A 17,441-nucleotide genomic window follows, 5' to 3' on the forward strand; every position below is an offset into this window, starting at 1 on the left:
CCTACATCAGGGCTCTCCAAACCCCGGCCCGCGGGTCAAATCCGGCCCACGAAGCGTTCCAATCCGGCCCGCGGAAGCCAGGATAACAGGAAACCAGATACCCCCCCCCCCCCCCTCGGCGCCGACGGTGGCCCGCGCGAAAATTCTGAGGCGAAATATGGCCCTCAGATAAAAAAGTTTGGAGACCCCTGACCTACATCTATAAAAGGTGCATTTTAAGAGTTATGGTGAAGATTGCTGTGCCGTGTCAGTGGACGTGTAACATAACTTGTACTTAGCTAGCCAATTCCAAATAATTAAAACGCAAGAAGAAATAAAATCGGGCACGAGTTATAATAATTTGAAAAAGGTATCACCACAAAAACTTTGAATTTTGGCTTCGAATGGAAATAATCGTGAAGATAAAACCAAAGAGTTTGCGCAACCTAGATAAAATAGTATAACTCAAAAGTGAATTGTTTGGGGGGCTTGTGGAGTGGCGTCGGGCCCTACCGCCTATGAGCCCGGAGGCTTAGATGTAGGAGTAGGGTCCGTCGGTAAGGGCGCTGCACAGCAGCAGTCAGGAGGCGTCGTCTTTGCCGCCGCTGCCCGTGGCCGAGCCCGCGCGCCGCGACGAGCGGTACTCCACGCCGGGGTCGAACTGCATGAGGACGAATACCTGCACAAAGTTAACTCTTTACGATGGAGGAATTATTCGTGATCCGTGAAAACATGGACATGATTTAATATGTAGTTAATCACGATGGTATCAATTATGAATTCAAATTAGATTTCATAGAAAATACTTTGAAAATTTCTCGTGGATATACATAAAGGACGTTGTAAATTAATGAAAATGACATGAAGTCATTCATGAAGACCTATTTTTTGTGATTTGTATGATGAAGATGCTACTGTTACGTTTACATTGCATACGATCAAACAATACGATTAGAAACGAGACTCGATTTCTTCTCGATACGACAGCAATCGTTACTTGCTGCTAGAGTTGCCTAATACCGTATTGCACCTTATGCATCATACGAATCGTCTGACGGACTGGTCAACGTATTGTTTGCTGCATGCGAAAGAGTTGGGGGATGCATTTCTTATGTAACACACCTGCGGGCTCAGCATGGTTCAATTTTTATCGACTATAACTATGCCCGTTACTTTCACACTTACATACTTGTTAGAACGTGACAGGCATGGTGACAAACGATAAAAATGCGACCGTGCTACTAAGGCTGCTCGCGTCACATGACAAAGTGATAGATTTAGATTTAGATTTATTTATTTCAAGATGAAAATTACACTATAAATTTGCTACATTCGTCAAAATTATGTTTATTTTCTCATAATGATCGTCAAAAATTACATTATAAATTAAAAAAAAAAAAAAGATACAATCCAATAAAGTTGCTATACCTGATCAGTGGGCAGCAAGATGAAGTCATCCGGCGGATTGGTAATGACGTATCTCTTGCTGCTCGCATCGCACGAGGACGAAGTATCCCGGAACCGGTACAGGCCGATGCAGAGCATGCCGTACGCGCGCAGCGCCGCCACGAACAAGTCGCCGTACTTCCCGGCCTCCCCGAACTGGGCCAGCGGCCCGTCGTACAGGGAGATCTGACCTACTCTACACCGGTCCCTGGAATTTTACAGTAACTGGTTACAATTAGGGTTTGCAATCCGGATCCGAAATCTTGGAGGATACAACTAAACGGAGTAGCCATTAGCTAGCTAGCGGAGTAGTAGCTTTCCCCTCTGCCGAAAATAGGCGGCCAACGGTCATACACAATGTATGGACTGACGTTTATCTGACATGGCTATTTTTACGTTACGCATACATTTGACGTTCACCTCCCCCGCAAAAATCGGCAGACTGTTTTGTACAGAAAATTACAGACATGGCGTCTCCGTTTGATTATATCCTCCAAGTCCGAAATGTATGAAATAAATAAAAAAATAAATATTGGGGGACATCTTACATAGATCAACCTAGCCCCAAACTAAGCAAAGCTTGTACTATGGGTGCTAGGCGACAATATACATACTTATATAGATAAATACATACTTATATACATAGAAAACATCCATGACTCCGGAACAAATATTAGTGTTCATCACACAAATAAATGCCCTTACCGGGATTCGAACCCAGGACCATCGGCTTCGCAGGCAGGGTCACTACCCACTAGGCCAGACCGGTCGTCAATGAAATTATCCGGATCCGCGGATTTTTCCCTACATTTCGGATCTGTCGTGCAAACCCTAGTTACAATGTATAAGCTGCGTCTCGAAATTTTGCCTTGTGCAGTATGAGGCTAATAATCTATTAAAGGCTAATTTTCCGCTAAATATGTGCACGATGGTCAAACGGTAAACGATGTCTAAGATTCGTACTAACTTTTTCATCAGTACTAACTAACCTAGCTATTTGCTAGCTATGCTAAATTATGAACTTCCGTGGCTACGGAGCTTAATACATAATTACATAGAAGCCTAAATTGTAAAACTAAATTATAAATTCTAGTCTGATAACGAGACTTTAGAGATAGAAGCATATCTTTAGGGTTCCTTAATTATGTTTATTGAAACGAAAGCCGTCCTTTATTGGTGGTCCAATACTCTTCCCCGGTTTTTTGGGTCGATGTTCTCCAATTGATATAGTTAATAATTAAACCATTTTTTCGGTTCGTGGATAGAAACTGACATAGTGCTGTGAACTTTCCCAAAGAAGATAGCAGATTGGAAACAGCTTACCGGTTCGCTAAACTCTCGGACGTGGAGTACCCTCCTCGGAGACCAGCTCCTTCCGCGAGGATCAGCTCCAACTCGGGCGTGGCGCCGCCCGTGATCAGCGACCGGATCAGGGTTAAGGCATTCTGGTTGAAATACGTCTGGAACAATGGAATAACTGATATAATTTCCGTCTAGCAAATGCGAAGAGAGTGAAGGTTGTACAATATTATTTAAATCTTGTATAGGACAAAAGTCACAAATAAATAGACGTAAACACAGAAATAAATAAAGATATAGGACTAATTTTCTTCGCCAAGGCAAAGGCACGGATTTTAACCGAAATAAATATATTGCAGTTCTTTTACGTATGTCACTAGACAACGGCGGGTCTGCTTAAAATCCTTAAGCTCTAGAGGGCGAATGAGCGCAGGTCACGCTGATGCTCCGTTTTGGGATGATCATCGTCTTCCTGGTTCAAGAAGAGCTGTTGTTCTGTGAGTCTCTATCGTTTCCCAAATAGTCTTAAGCCATAATGTATTGTTTGCCCGAATGTTCGTTAGTCATAATTCATTTAATTCGGAAACGCGTCACTTTTCAGGATTGCCATAAAACAAACCTAACCTAACCTAACCTATCTATAGGTAAAGCGAGAACTGGTATGAAAGAGTACATAGACAAACACAGGCTCCGATCATGTTGGAGGTAGAAAGCATTAAAAAAAAAAAAAAAAAAAAAAAAAAAAAAAAAAAAAAAAAAACCTATCTATAGGATAACCTAACGAAAATCCTGAAATGTTAACGGTTTCAGTTTTATGACTAATGATAATATGAAAAACAATACATTATGACTTAAAACTTTATGGGAAACAACGGGACCCCGTTGTTCCCCAGCCCTGTATATAACGCAAGAACTCACAGTGGACATGAGCGAGTCGAGCACGCTGACGGCGAAGGCGGTGCCGCAGGCGAACGGTTGCGTGAGGTACAGCTCCGTGTCAGGATCGTCATCATCGTCCTGGTCCAAGAACTGAACGTTGCTGTCGTTCACCAGCTCTGCACAATATTGAAAATAATTAGAAATGTATTAGAACAAATTAAATTATTTTCAGAAAATATTTTAATTTGTTTTTATTTCAAGTAGACACACTACTATAAATTATAAACTTTGAATAAATGTCATATACTAAGAAAAAGTGACCAAGGCCTCCAGTGCCCCAGGCTGGAATCGAACCAGCGTCCTCTGCTATCGCGGCAGGTGCCTGAGCCATTCGGCCACCGGGCCACAGCGGCATAGGTCGAATTTTTCCAAGTATATGCACTTCGTACTGAAGGCTTATGGCGCCCCCTGGCCACCTCTAAGGTAGAACAGTATGGTTCGACCTTTCTAACTGGATCATCTCAGGTGATACCGAGTTAGCGAGAGAGATGGCGCTGCCAATCAATGTATTAGAACAAATTAAATTATTACTTTTTCTTAGTATATGACATTTATTCAAAGTTAATAATTAGAAATGTCACAGAACGAGTAACAGGATGTTAGATATTTTTCTTTTAGAACTTATAATACCGGAGTGTGCGGTCACCGAAAACTTTGATTAAATCCTGTGTCGTCGTTGCCAATTGTATGTTGGAACGCGAATCTACATACAACTAACAACAAGCCTGCGCGGAGCCTGCGAAGCCTGTTGCGATTATCATCCTTGGTATGTTTGGGACGAAGCATGTTGCTGATTTGCATTTGTGGCCACCGGACGAAGCCTGCGTTGTGGATTTCTTACATATATAACTAGAGTTTTTTCTTGAATAAATTACATTAATATTGAAGATCTCAAAAAAAAAACCTAACAACAAAAGTTGCGGCCTACATAAACCTAATGGACGATGAATTAATGGAGAAGATAATAAACATTATTTTTTGACTTCAAGTAGCCAATTGGATCATGAGCTCATTTAAGATGCAACTGGGACGACGCCAAGATAAAAAGCCGGATGAAGGTTAAAAGTTGTCACTCACCAGTAATCATAGGCACATTGGCACCATACACCGACCCTCTCCGCTGCAGCAGCACCGGTGCGGGCGGGGCCCCCGGCGGGGGCTGCGCCGCCGCGTTCCCATTGGTCGCGCCTCCACTCAACACGCCTATCGTGTCATCGAAGGTCATCGCCTTGATGTTCAACGAAGCCAGGATAGCTTCCTTGTCGGCCAGCGTCGGGTCGTCATTGGACGGCACCTTTGCGGACAGTATGCAGCACATGTCGCAAAGGTTAACGTTCACTGCACGCAAGTCGGCTCGGCTTAGCGGTGAACCCTGTCAAGCATAGTTTGGCTTAAGTATAATGTCATGAAAGGGGCTGGCAAAATCCACGGTATTTAACTTCCCCCGTGATTACCGTTTTGGGCTATAAGATACGTTAGCATAATTTAAACAAGCTTCTGGCTGACTGATTGACTTAGATTCTTCAGCATAAAGGACTTGTAATATTAAACTGGACTGTGTGTGAATCTTAGCTGAGAGAAACAATAATAATAAAAACATATCAAACTATAAATACCGAAATATAATCAACACATATGATAATGGATTGAACAGAGGATTCAGTCGCCTATGGAAATGAGAGAAAGAATTAAAAAAACTTACATTCAAAACAGAAATCTTTGGCAGATTCTGCAACATCTTCCATTCCCTTCTGATATAGTCGACGCTCCCAACAATCACCACATGCTTCAGCTCGTGGTAGTGGAAGTTGGAGGCCCGCAGCGGCATCACGAGGTTCCGCAGCCCTATAAGCGGCGAGTCGGGGTCCGCAAACAGGCAGACCACCACGTGGCCGTTTAGGACGGTCATCGCCGCTTGGTTTCTGTCCTGTAAATAAATTAAAAAATGAGCTCATGGCGAGAGCACATGTGATTTGCGGTTGGAGAGTCTAACATGCTCTGAAAAAAGCTTTTCGATTTCTTGAACATATTTAGATCTTTTTAGTTCCCAGGATTTGGTAAAGTTCTAGCAAACGTTCCCGTGAATAGGCGTGGGAATCTGCTGTCATCTAGCGAAGATTGAGGATACCCGCTAATGGAGCGTGACACTAGCAAATGATATACTATTGTAGCGACCATTCAGAAAGGCCAAGATTCTATCGTATATGTATATCGATATTATGATGGTGAATCAATAATTGTTCAAGCAAATTGACAGATCGACACAGAAAATTACGTACTAATATACAATCCTCCAGATTCTTGGCGGGGCTCCAATGGAACATGCCAGTGGAGTCGTATTTCATTTCAGTCTTCTCGAAGTCGAAATCTTTCGACTGATCGTCGGCCAGGCCCGCTGGCAGACTCACGCCGTTACTGTTCTGGTTGCCGCCGCTGCTCCTACTCGTCGGCCTGAAGGGATACAAAATATCTTTAAATTTCGAACGTTTTATAAATAACGGGCGATAGGCTCAGTGTTGCCGTTGTGCAGAAAGTTTTAAAAATTGGCGAGAATCAGTGCGTTGGTGTTTTATGTTATATTTATAACGTATTTAAATTATGTTATTTTGGATTAAAATTGGTTGAGTAAAAAGCTACAAGCTCAAATTAGTGTCGCGGTATTTGTATTTACAAAAAATTACACTTAAGTCATATTTTACTAAAATAAATCTGTATTGTATAAGTAATTTTCAAATTTGTGAAAATTACTAGAAGCTGATGTTGTTTTTACGCTAATTTCTTATTACAAATGGAAATAAAATGTAAGGAAATTTTAATAATTTGACCGACGTAGAAGATTTAAAGTTTTATTTGTATGATTCTTAATTAAAAACTGATAACAAAAAGGCGAGTATTTATGAAAACTAAATCTCATACGTCAGTATTTCATAATTACTGAAAGTAAGCAACTCTAATAAACACTAAATATTACGCATACATTTCGTGGATCGATTTTTTATATACAACCGATAAGACATGCCAGGTCATCTCAAGACTAGTGCCGTGCTGTTTACAGGTGCCAAAATATACGAAAAATAAAGGAAATAAAGTGAATCGTTACTAGAAAAATTTCGTCCTGAAAACATATATAATTATACCTATTGCTTCTACTGTTACAGGCTCTAAATACATAACTTTATGAACGAATTCTTATTACGAATGTTTCTAGTTGCAATTCACCAAATAGCTTCGTTGGGTGCAGTGGTTCTGTATTAAGAATCATTATTTTAAAAATACTGTAACAATGTTTGAATTTGATTATATTAAGATGTCCCAGACATTCGATTTTTTTTTGTTTTGACGCTTCTCCGATTATTCTCCATGCATTTAAAATTAAGTATTATTTTCCAATTAACCTATCTTCACAAATAAATATAAGAGTTCTACCTACATAAACTAAAGTAACCATAAGCAAGCATCTATATAAGTCTCAACAACGGTATCATACAATAGTAAAGTCAAACTACTGAAAAATTCTAGCTGATATATAAGTTGAGTTACATGAGCTTTTTCACTTCGTAGGCTAGGTGGTACGCTTGGTAATTCGTGTCCTGATCCGGAGGGTTCCTGTAACACCCAAACAGCTCCGTAGCTTCATGTCTTGACAATCAGTGCGGGTTGGGGAGATACCGTGAAAATCAGTTAATTTGCTCATTTGACACTTCAAATTCCAATGTGGCTTTTGCTTACCCGTATTTCTTATTCTAGAATTTCATAGTCGAGAAACGTGGTATGTTTTTTATGGCAGGAATTGGCTTTGGCTTCGAGTCAGCGAGAGTGTACATTGAGCAGCTAGGGGTAATGATGCTCATTGCTAGAAAAATATCGTAAGGGTCGACTAAGAATTAGTTCCGTGCTGGTCGCCTCGTGTGAAAGATCACATTATTCGGGTGAGATCAGCGTTGGAATTATAGGTCGCTTTTATCATATTTACTCATAAAAACTTCAAATTGTATAAAAACTGATTTTCACTGTATATAATATATAGACATTTATATATCGTGTACACAGTGCACACAGTGCCAAACATAAATCTCGTGACAACGAAATAGGGTCGAAGGTGTTGCTAAGTTTCGGGATCTAATCAAGCTGTTTAGTTCAAAAGTAAGAAAGAAAATACGATAAACACAAGTTTTTTTTTATATGCGATTATTAATAATCTTTATGTGTTATGTTTATAATTTTATGCAGCCATTGTTTTACATTTAAGGCATATATACACAACATCTTTTTAACGAAAATATCTTTTAAAGGTGAAGCAATGAATATGGGGCAGCCCTAGGTTCATTCACACATGGCCACAACCAATCGAAAGCGCGTTGAATACACACACATTCAAAGCACAGTCAATCATGGTTCAGGGCTGCCACAGACTACAATTTAGGTTAATATTTTTAATAGTTTTATAACTTACGTGTCAGGTGGAGCTCTGGTTACGTTTGGCTTGACCTTGTTGACCTGCCTCGTCGTCGTTGTGTTCATCAGCTGGTTCGCGTTTGGAGACAGGAGAGCATTCGGTGCACTTCTATGGTTTCTGTTTATTACTGGAAACAAACGTCATATAGGTTAAATCAATTGATCTTTAAACGATTATAGGTGATTGCAAATATTGCTTAATTAGTACTTACAACTAATGTCTTCACCTCGTTCTCTCGCGATTTCACCTGGAATAGTATATTGAAATTAATAAAAAATAAAAATATTACGTGCCTTAAAAATATGTGTGCAGTGCAGTGCTTTACTTTACTTTGGATTAAACAAGTTGTTGTTCAAAATAAACAGTACTTAGTAAAATATTTGATATTTACATTAGGTACATTAATTCCATTCAATTGGATTCAGGGCAATTTAAGAACTTATTTAATGTCTACAACAAAAGCGTATCGACAAAGCATTCAAGGGTAGAATATGTATTAAACGGACGGATGCAATGGGTCGCAATGCCTGGCGGGAGTACAAACCAATGAAACATCCGCTTTAGAGTTAACCAAGAAGCGCAGGTCGATGGGGTTTGCAAGTTTTAAATCTCTTAACGTGATGCAAAAACAAAAATGAAACGTTTTTCGTGTAGAAAACAATCACAACTAAAAATGTGGATCATGTAACGGTCCTTTAGAAGGTAGGTACGCATCTTCTTGTCTACTATTTCAGCTGGGATCATGCTTGATGAAAGCCTCATCCGCGAATCGTTATCGAAATTCCTTTAGTGCTCGCTATGAAAATGCGTGATAAAGCAACTAAGTGCGGGGCACCTTTCGGTCACCGGTGGAAGCACATTGCTGGTCGTTCAATGGAAGTGGGCCGATGAGAAAAACAAATTAAAATAAAACACTCAGTCTCTCATCCTGAGATGTACCTCGATGATGCACCTTCTTGGGCAACTCTGGCGGCGTGAAGGTGGGGGGAGGATGGTGGTCATCTGCAAAACATCAGCACAAATTCGCATTCCAATACACCAATCAGTCAACGACATCACCTACTGGCTCGTCGCGATTATAGACAGCGAGTGACAAACACTCGTCGTACAGAGTCCGTCTTAAAAGTAACCAATTCAGTTTCACTTTATAAGCGTTTGTGCAAAATTTAAGCTGACGACTTGAATATACAACATCGAGTTCAAATATGAAACCGAATCGAGTTACACGAAATATTATTAAACAATTTGTTAATGATATATTATAGTATTATACAAACAGTAACACAACACAACACGTCAATAACTACAACATCCACGTGCAGCATGCTTCCAAGCTAACACACAATAAATAAATCTATAAGACAAGCTCTAAACTATATAAGTATATTATAAAACGTATTAATACTTGATGAATATATAATCCTAATCATAAATGAGTTTAAAGCTAATGTAAGAGGAAATGATAAAATGGCTAAGGGACGTAAATTATCAGGAGATGGCACCGAGCGTACTAACGTTGTAATTACTTAAAAGGCTAAAGCAATTAACGATTCTCAACGTCTCAACGATAAAGGCAAAGATAATTACTCTGGAGATGAGATACCAGTCTGGCAGACCTGCCACCGTTGACCCCCGGTCCTGGAGCTATCGAGGCAGGGCCATCTAACTAAATTAAACATTCCCTATGCAGGGTCTTTACATTAATCTTTAATTTTGAAAGCAGATTACACTTTACAACATCAATATCAGAGGGGCTATTTCGATGCAATAATCAGGGTTTTAAATACTCCTAGGAAATTTAGAGATTGATATAATTATAATAACAACAACACCAAAATAAACAAATGACATCACAAATGTCTTCTCATGTTTTAGTTCCGCTAATAGAGAGGCAAACATCTAACTGCTGAATAATGCACATAGAGTAACGAATCAGACAAGACAATGATACAGGACACGAGATTGCTATATAGAACCGCCGCCGCGACAGGCCCGCGCGTCGCGATAGAACATCACATTGACATGTACACTGTTAAACACATTTGGGTTACGTACTTGCCCGGCCAACCATCTGGACGGCTCGTACGCCCTTCCTGAACGTAGCCACTGAACCGAGAAACAACACGTTTAAGCGATCATGTATTAATAGGTACTAATCATTGATTTTCGTGGGCATTACACAATGATTGCAAATCATAGGCACTTATGCAGACAGAAATGCAAAGCTGAGGAGTCTTCTTCTTGTAGAGTTTAAGAATGAAAAGGAATTAGATGAGAGTTGCCTCTGTTACAGTTTGATTACCAATACCTGAACGATCTGCTTTGTTTCTAAGATTTCTTTAATGGATTAAGAGCATTTAAATACTGGGGCAGATTGTTAGGCTTTGCAGGTAATCAAAATGAAGTCAATATATATAATACATAGGTAGCACCTTAGCCTATATATAGCCTACAACTCGACCGTCACCGTGAGCTGTGTTTAGAAGTAGGAAGTTCGTCCGGACCAAGCCCTAGTACTGTAAGCGAGTTCATAGTTAATACATTGTGACAATAGCTTTGCTGCACTAGTCTAGAGCGCTGCGTGTGTCGTTTAATCGTGAGATTAGCGTTTTACTGTTCTCCGGGTAGGTACATTATGTCGATCATGAGCATGGTTAGTTGATGCAAACAAACTAAACGTGTTGTGAGGTACGGTAATAGGTAATAGCTTTTGTTTCAGCTCCGTACCGTCTAAACCCCGATATGAATTAATCTGTTTCACCATCCCAGTCTGCATCATCATCATTCCAACATCTGTAAAAATGCAAAAACTGACACATACGAAGGTACGCTCCTGTCTCTTCTGTTGTGGGATCAATCGGTTAAGCATTTGGTAGGAGCGTGTTCACTTTGTTTTATTTTAGATTATTTCAACTTATCTGCGCGTTGCAGTATGAATTCGATCCTACCAAAATAGCTGATGAGGTAATGAGATAGCGACGTCGTTAGGTTTCCGTTGACCTTGCGTTAGTCACTGTCATTAGCACAGACAAGCCGGAACTGCTCTGGAAAGTTTTTTGTTTTGTTTATTTAGCTCAATCTCTATGAGATAAATTATTTTAGCATTTATTATGCTTTCACACTCTGACTTTTCTGAGACATGCTTTCGTGGATTAACAGACACAATAAACTAAGTGTTTTGGGACAAATGACGGTGCAAGTTTGCCGCATGTGATATAAATTCTACATATATTTAATGTTCCTATTTACATGCAATATACGTTTTGCTCTGGGCTTTGAAGTGCATCATATCAATTCGTTTAATTTAAATTTTTGCACCGAACTGTTTAGTTTCCATCCTTCGAGAAATTTGTAATTTAGATCACTGCTAAGTTGGTCCAGTCCCTGCTCCGAATTATTTGACAATCAATTGGCAGTAGTCGGTTGTATTGTATGATGCACTAAATCCTCTCAATATTTATACAAATCAGTACATAGCGAGATTTTCAAAAGGCATAGAAAAATGGTGAAGTGTCAGAGTGCTTGATCCTATCGTGGCATTATCCATTCTCGAGCGGCGGACAAACACAATGATCGCTAAATATAGGGTGGTGAACGAGCACGGGTCAAGAGATGCTTTGCAGCCGATCCAGTCTGTGAGGTACAGGACGCAACACCACTAAAGCAACTCAAAAATTATATAGACACGAAAAATAATCGGAAAACGTCAATTTGTGAGGTTAGGTGTGGTGCAAGTTACCTAGGTCGGCTCCAACCTTCCGCTGGTGGGCGGTCACTAAAAGTTTAGCGGAACAAGATTCCATTAATCTCACAGAAACAAAGGTAAATAGTGTGAGGTCGATAGCAAGTCTGCTGTGTCAACGTGTCCGTGGTACAGTGTTAGACAATGTGACAATCATCGGTAGAGTCAACAGAGGTGTTCTTTCGTGATCAATTCTACAAGACACAGTCCGTGAACATTTATTGTTTCCCAGAAAGAATGTCACAGAATTATTGTTAGCTATAAATTTTATTTTATTAGTCATTGTCATTGCGTATTATGTCTGAACCTACACTTTTCACAGTAGACTAAGCTATTTATACTCGTTACAAGGAATTTCAATTTGTTTAAGTGTAAAGAAAATGATCTTACAGTTTTTGCATTTGCATTTCTTGATGAGTGTTTCATCTTTGATGTCGTCGTGGCAAGCCTTACAGTAAAACCAAGCCCTGAAAAGAAAAAAAAAACAATTCCTGAATTTATTAATTGTACTAAAGGTTGTATATCTTATTCTCTACCAATTTTATACAATGTCGTATGATGTTTTAAGCTTTCTCATGTTATTTGACACATAGCATTCATTTAAATTCAAAGGTATCTACTTTTACACACCACTAACCACTGTGTGTAAATAGTCTAAAAACCTACATTGACTGATTGATAGGACCGCGAAACTCACACAGTTTTCATAACTCATTTTCTTGTCAACTATGAAGCGAGTTTAATAAAGAGGTTGTCTTAAGTTATGGTGAATTACCTTTTAACCTCATCAGCGGACTGCGCGATAAAGAAGCCCTGCGTGTTGGCGTGTATCTTGGCACTGCGGGGGTTAATGGAGATCTTGCTGTCCGCGCCCTCCTCGCCCTTGATCTCGATGGCCAGCAGCAGCAGCTTCAGCTTCGTGAAGCACAACCTGACAAACAGGCTTGTGACGTCACTGATTTATGGCTAGGCTTATGTTCAGAATAACCACTTTCCAAAAACCCAAGGTCAGAGATCTTTACTCTTATATTTAAGCATAGATATATCAGCTGTTCGTAAAGGAAAACCTCTGTCTAAAGAAGAGCCGGCGTAATAAAATCAGATTAATTAATTGCACCAATTAGGTACAATTTGTAAGAATTTTATTTAATCGATTAATACATAATGTAATATTGGTTACTGATGACTTTACATATTTTTTGGGAAATTGGAGAGTGGCTAACATTTGAACATAACCCTGTTTTATGTTAAGTAATATTATGTATGACTGTGTGCCTATGGGTTCTAAAGAGTTATCAAATTGAATTCAAATTTCAGGCAGGAAAATTACTATGTTCCATGCATCGATGCAATCGAATTTATTTTATTTACTCATGCACTACAAACGTGTCGATGCATACCAAAATATCAGGTTTAACTTCTAATTTATTGAGAACCAGGCAAGTTTGATATACTTCAACACTAATAGGTCTTAAACTCCGAATTAGAATTAATCTGGAATTAATAGTAAAATAAACAATTCATATGTAGTGTGTAGTGTATGTGCAGTGTGTATTGTAAAGCAAGTGTACGACATCGGACATATAAAGCAATTAGGCCAAAGCATTTACTACCGTGTTTTAAAGCAGGCGTGGCGTATTTATAGTGTTTGTTATAACATAACCACCCGAATGTTATGCACCGTTATTAATTTTGAGTTAGTATGAATGGACAGAAAACATTATGTTTTTAGGAAACTCTGCTAATATAATATTTATTACAGTCATGTAATGGGTTCTCATGAAATTAGCGGTCTAAGTCGAACTTGATCGACTTTATAATATGGACCTTTAGTATGTTGTCGTTTATCTGTTTTTTTTTGCAGAAATTTTCAGCTCGATTAAAATGAATGTGTCTGAGCATAATGGGCAGTAAAGAATGATTGTAGATTTTATGTAGCTCATTTGAAGTATGTACTTAATGAAGTATATTTTATATTGTAGATGTTGTTTAAAAATAAAAATTACACACTAAAAGATTACTCTTCTAATTACTTACCTACGTCATTGAAGGCACGATATTAGTGAGAACTAGTATTTTTTATTGAAGATCTAATAACAAAAATCCAAACTAGAAAATTAATCAGATACAAGAAAATATGTTAAAATAAAACGTACTCGTATAATAAATAAAATACTATATAAATCAAGAGCTGCCAATAAACGAAATATGTTGTAGCTATGCTATACATACCATATATATTTCTAATTTTATTTACCCATTCAACATGCACAATATAGACTGAAAGGAAATCACACTGTTTAGTTCTAGTTTCGGATACCTACAAGGGTTATCAACAGGAAAAGTGCACATTCATTAGCAAGGTTTTACGTGGGCAGACATAGTCTACAGTGCAGTGAGGGAGGGACGAGGGGGTCTCTTACTCGCTCGCGGAAGGGAAGCTCATTCCTGTGAATGAGGTGGATAGAGTCTCCGTGTACATCTCGCAGCCCGTACCCTGCAGGTAATCATTCTGCCAAGCTTGTGTGTCGGGGGACTGCAATCAACCAATAGGAGACGCTCAAACTCGTGCTATGTTAGTCACAGCGGCTTCCGAGCGACATCACCGCCCTGTACAATCCCATCTATCTATATTAGACCTTATCAACATATATTAGTCACTCTTTCTATTCAGGCTGGAGATGTTACCACCTATATTATTGACTTCAGTGCTGAGAAATTTCTGTGACATTTAGGTAAGACATCGATTAAAATGTTTGAAGCTTGCAAACTAAAGTCAAACAACACTAAAATGATTGAAAAAGCTATGCGTTCGTAGTTAGTTAGTGACGTCCTCGGGCAAAGACCTGGGGATGGAATGTGGAGCTCAACACAATGTACAGTATAGGATAGTTGAGTGTGTGACTGTACGTGTCACATTGGCCTCGGTTGCCCACTTACTCTGCGGCCAGTTTGAATGGCATCCCAACAAACGTCGTGCTTAGCATCTGGGTGTACATCTCCATGCCGGTACCTCGCATGTAGAAATAAGTCCATTTAGACATGTCTGGGCACTGTGGAAATGCCGCAAAAGACTGATTAAAATGGAGCCGGACGACATGCAGTTCCGAGATAAAAGGGCATGTCGTTTAACCATCCAAAACCTAATTAAGTCATCATCTTTTCCATTTTATCAATCCTGCCACATATTATTACCTACATATTCGTTACAATAATATCAGCAGTTAACCAAACGTTTATCGTCTCCGAATCTAGAGACGTTATTTTTTCTTTTTATTATAGCCATAGGATATCGCTGCTGATCACGCTAATAAGAATGTTGCAACTGTGACATCAACGTCGTATAAATACTCATAGTGACAAAATGCTGATCAAAGGTGCCGTTGACAGCTTTACTGGGCTATATAACTACACGGGAATCCTGGTATACGTAGGTAATACTAGGCAAATTACGCTGATCATTGGACACGTTTATCACCTTTTAACATGTATCAGATCTAATAATTTAGCTTCGTGTTTTTATTAGGTACATTTTTATTTGGATATCTATGTAAATTAAATTAAAAAAAAAATCAAAGCCTTTGATATGAGTAGGTACGAATAGATCCCGTAACATCATACAAGATAATTACTGAAGCAGTCGCATTAAATATATAAATTAAAAACTATTTCTTAAATGATTGTTGCACACAGCCCGTCTTACATTGTCTGCATGAGTTCTGTAATAGGAACTTAACATGCCACGCTGCCATTCGTACTTTCTTAAACAGATGAATATTTATCGCGTGACGATATCACCAGAGTTTCGTTAATATCGCTACGCCCAAAATGCCTGAATATAATCAGGTGTTTATTCAAACTACATAATTCAGACGAAGTAAACTTTAGCCTTAACAAAGTCGCTATATAAACACATTCACTGCCAGGACCACACCTGGTGGGCGCTCGTGAACTTTGCTCAGATGCCACTGGGCGGGTTGTTTTATACACAGCTATAGACGACCGGTTTCTGGGGTAGTTCGCCGTTTTTTGTCTGGCAGTGAATGTGTTAACAGTGATGTTCATGAAGGGGGCTGACCGTCTTGAAGCTCCTCATGGCGAACAGGTTGGCCATCATAGTGGAGAAGCCGGGCGCGAGGCAGCTCTGCGCGATGAAGCCTAGCTTCAGCTCCGCCAGGCAGATCACGTCATCGCCCTGCTTCCAGTCCCAAGATGGAATGTTCAGAAGGTAAGCCTGCAATTTACAAACACATCTTTGAATTGTATTGAGCTTGAGACCCATTGTCATTTTCTTTACGCGCAAACAAAATGATACTGGTGCATGAACTGTAAATAATATTATGCTTATGTAGCTACTTTAAAAATAGTTTATGAAAAAATTGTATTTATGAACTGGAGGTATCTACTGAGTTTTATAGCATGCCTTTCAGTCTTTTTGAGCATGTCAAAAACCCTATTTTTGGGGATTAACGAAGTTTATTGCGGAATCTGCCCTATAGAAATATATAGGTCTCTATGATCAGTATTGACTGATGGTGATGTCAATGTAAACTAATTAGTAACTAGCAATTAGTATTATAAACCCAGAAGGACAGGATTACGATTTTTTTTTACTTTAATCTTGGTTGGCGCAAAATTATAAAAATATGCAAAACGTACCTTATTATGATACTGCATCAGCTGAATGATGACCCTTATGTCGTCAGAGTAGTTCTTGATAGAGATGACCCTCATGATGTTCGCGGCGTCTTCGGCGTCCGGGTCCTGGCAGTACTTATTGGCCAGCACCAGGCAGGCATCCGCTTCATGAACCTGCACACCACACTGTTTAGTACACGGCACTAGTAGCTTCTTACAAGCTTGCCGAGAGATTCAACAGTCACATCCGCACGTCGTTTATATGGCGTGCCTGCTGACGGTTTGTCAAACCGCACGGTTGTGTGAAGCTGATGCAGTGCCATTTCAGTCTTTTGTGCTCTAGTCTGGGTACAAATTAAAATAAGTGTTCCGTGAATAAAGCTTTGTACCGAATACTAAAAATTATATATTTATAAAAAATATATTACACTGGTCTGATTCTTGGATACCGATGTAAAACTGTATAAATACGGGTAATTTTGAAGATTATTTTTAATAATGCTTGAAGTAAATCATTCAACTGAGAATACGATACGAAGTGGACTGTTTCAATTATTGTGATAAGTTTCAGTTAAAGTTTGTGTATTTAATTATCTTAATTGTAACATACAGTGAATATTTAAAAGCATGAAAGAGCATGCAAAACAAAAACAGGCAGAAACGAACATTGCGGTTTTCAAAATAGATTTTATAATTTAATAGGTATTCCAATTTGCAACAATGAATAGATATTTAGATACGTAATGTTCACTTCCTTAAGGAAGAAGCAGGTGGTTGTTAGTTGTGAAGGACTACGTCTAAACGAAACAAACATTACCGTGCTTTACGAACAAGCCATGCATCGACATCTAGACTTACCGTAAACATTCAACAGTATCGATTATCGACAACTTTACTCGCAACTACAAAGAAATTTAATTTTGAAACGGAAATCCTTTCTTC

The 17,441-nt window shown here is 39.1% G+C and overlaps 1 protein-coding gene across 5 annotated transcripts in view; it reads right to left on the minus strand.

Annotated features, from left to right (window-relative positions):
- Window positions 1–220: 220 nt before the first annotated feature.
- LOC134649421 (calcium-activated potassium channel slowpoke) overlaps window positions 221–17,441 on the minus strand; it is an 85,286-nt gene continuing 68,065 nt past the window's right edge. Inside the window, exons 10-27 of one of the 5 annotated variants that reach the window (XM_063504166.1) lie at window positions 16,521–16,673; window positions 15,940–16,095; window positions 14,285–14,397; window positions 12,637–12,792; window positions 12,252–12,328; window positions 10,847–10,912; window positions 10,175–10,225; window positions 9,059–9,121; window positions 8,331–8,366; window positions 8,117–8,246; window positions 7,204–7,269; window positions 5,943–6,114; window positions 5,366–5,590; window positions 4,741–5,035; window positions 3,643–3,779; window positions 2,749–2,885; window positions 1,408–1,633; window positions 221–658 (exon numbers count right to left, since the gene is read on the minus strand). In XM_063504166.1, coding sequence (XP_063360236.1) covers window positions 560–658; window positions 1,408–1,633; window positions 2,749–2,885; window positions 3,643–3,779; window positions 4,741–5,035; window positions 5,366–5,590; window positions 5,943–6,114; window positions 7,204–7,269; window positions 8,117–8,246; window positions 8,331–8,366; window positions 9,059–9,121; window positions 10,175–10,225; window positions 10,847–10,912; window positions 12,252–12,328; window positions 12,637–12,792; window positions 14,285–14,397; window positions 15,940–16,095; window positions 16,521–16,673 — 2,358 coding nt within the window. In that variant the 3' untranslated portion in view covers window positions 221–559. Of the gene's footprint in view, window positions 659–1,407; window positions 1,634–2,748; window positions 2,886–3,642; window positions 3,780–4,740; window positions 5,036–5,365; window positions 5,591–5,942; window positions 6,115–7,203; window positions 7,270–8,116; window positions 8,247–8,330; window positions 8,367–9,058; window positions 9,122–10,174; window positions 10,226–10,846; window positions 10,913–11,858; window positions 11,895–12,251; window positions 12,329–12,636; window positions 12,793–14,284; window positions 14,398–15,939; window positions 16,096–16,520; window positions 16,674–17,441 lie in introns of all 5 variants that reach the window. The other 4 variants (XM_063504168.1, XM_063504163.1, XM_063504164.1 and 1 more) reach the window with 4 other exon arrangements.

The sequence above is a fragment of the Cydia amplana genome, chromosome 7, assembly GCF_948474715.1.
Source record: "Cydia amplana chromosome 7, ilCydAmpl1.1, whole genome shotgun sequence".
NCBI lineage: Eukaryota > Metazoa > Arthropoda > Insecta > Lepidoptera > Tortricidae > Cydia > Cydia amplana.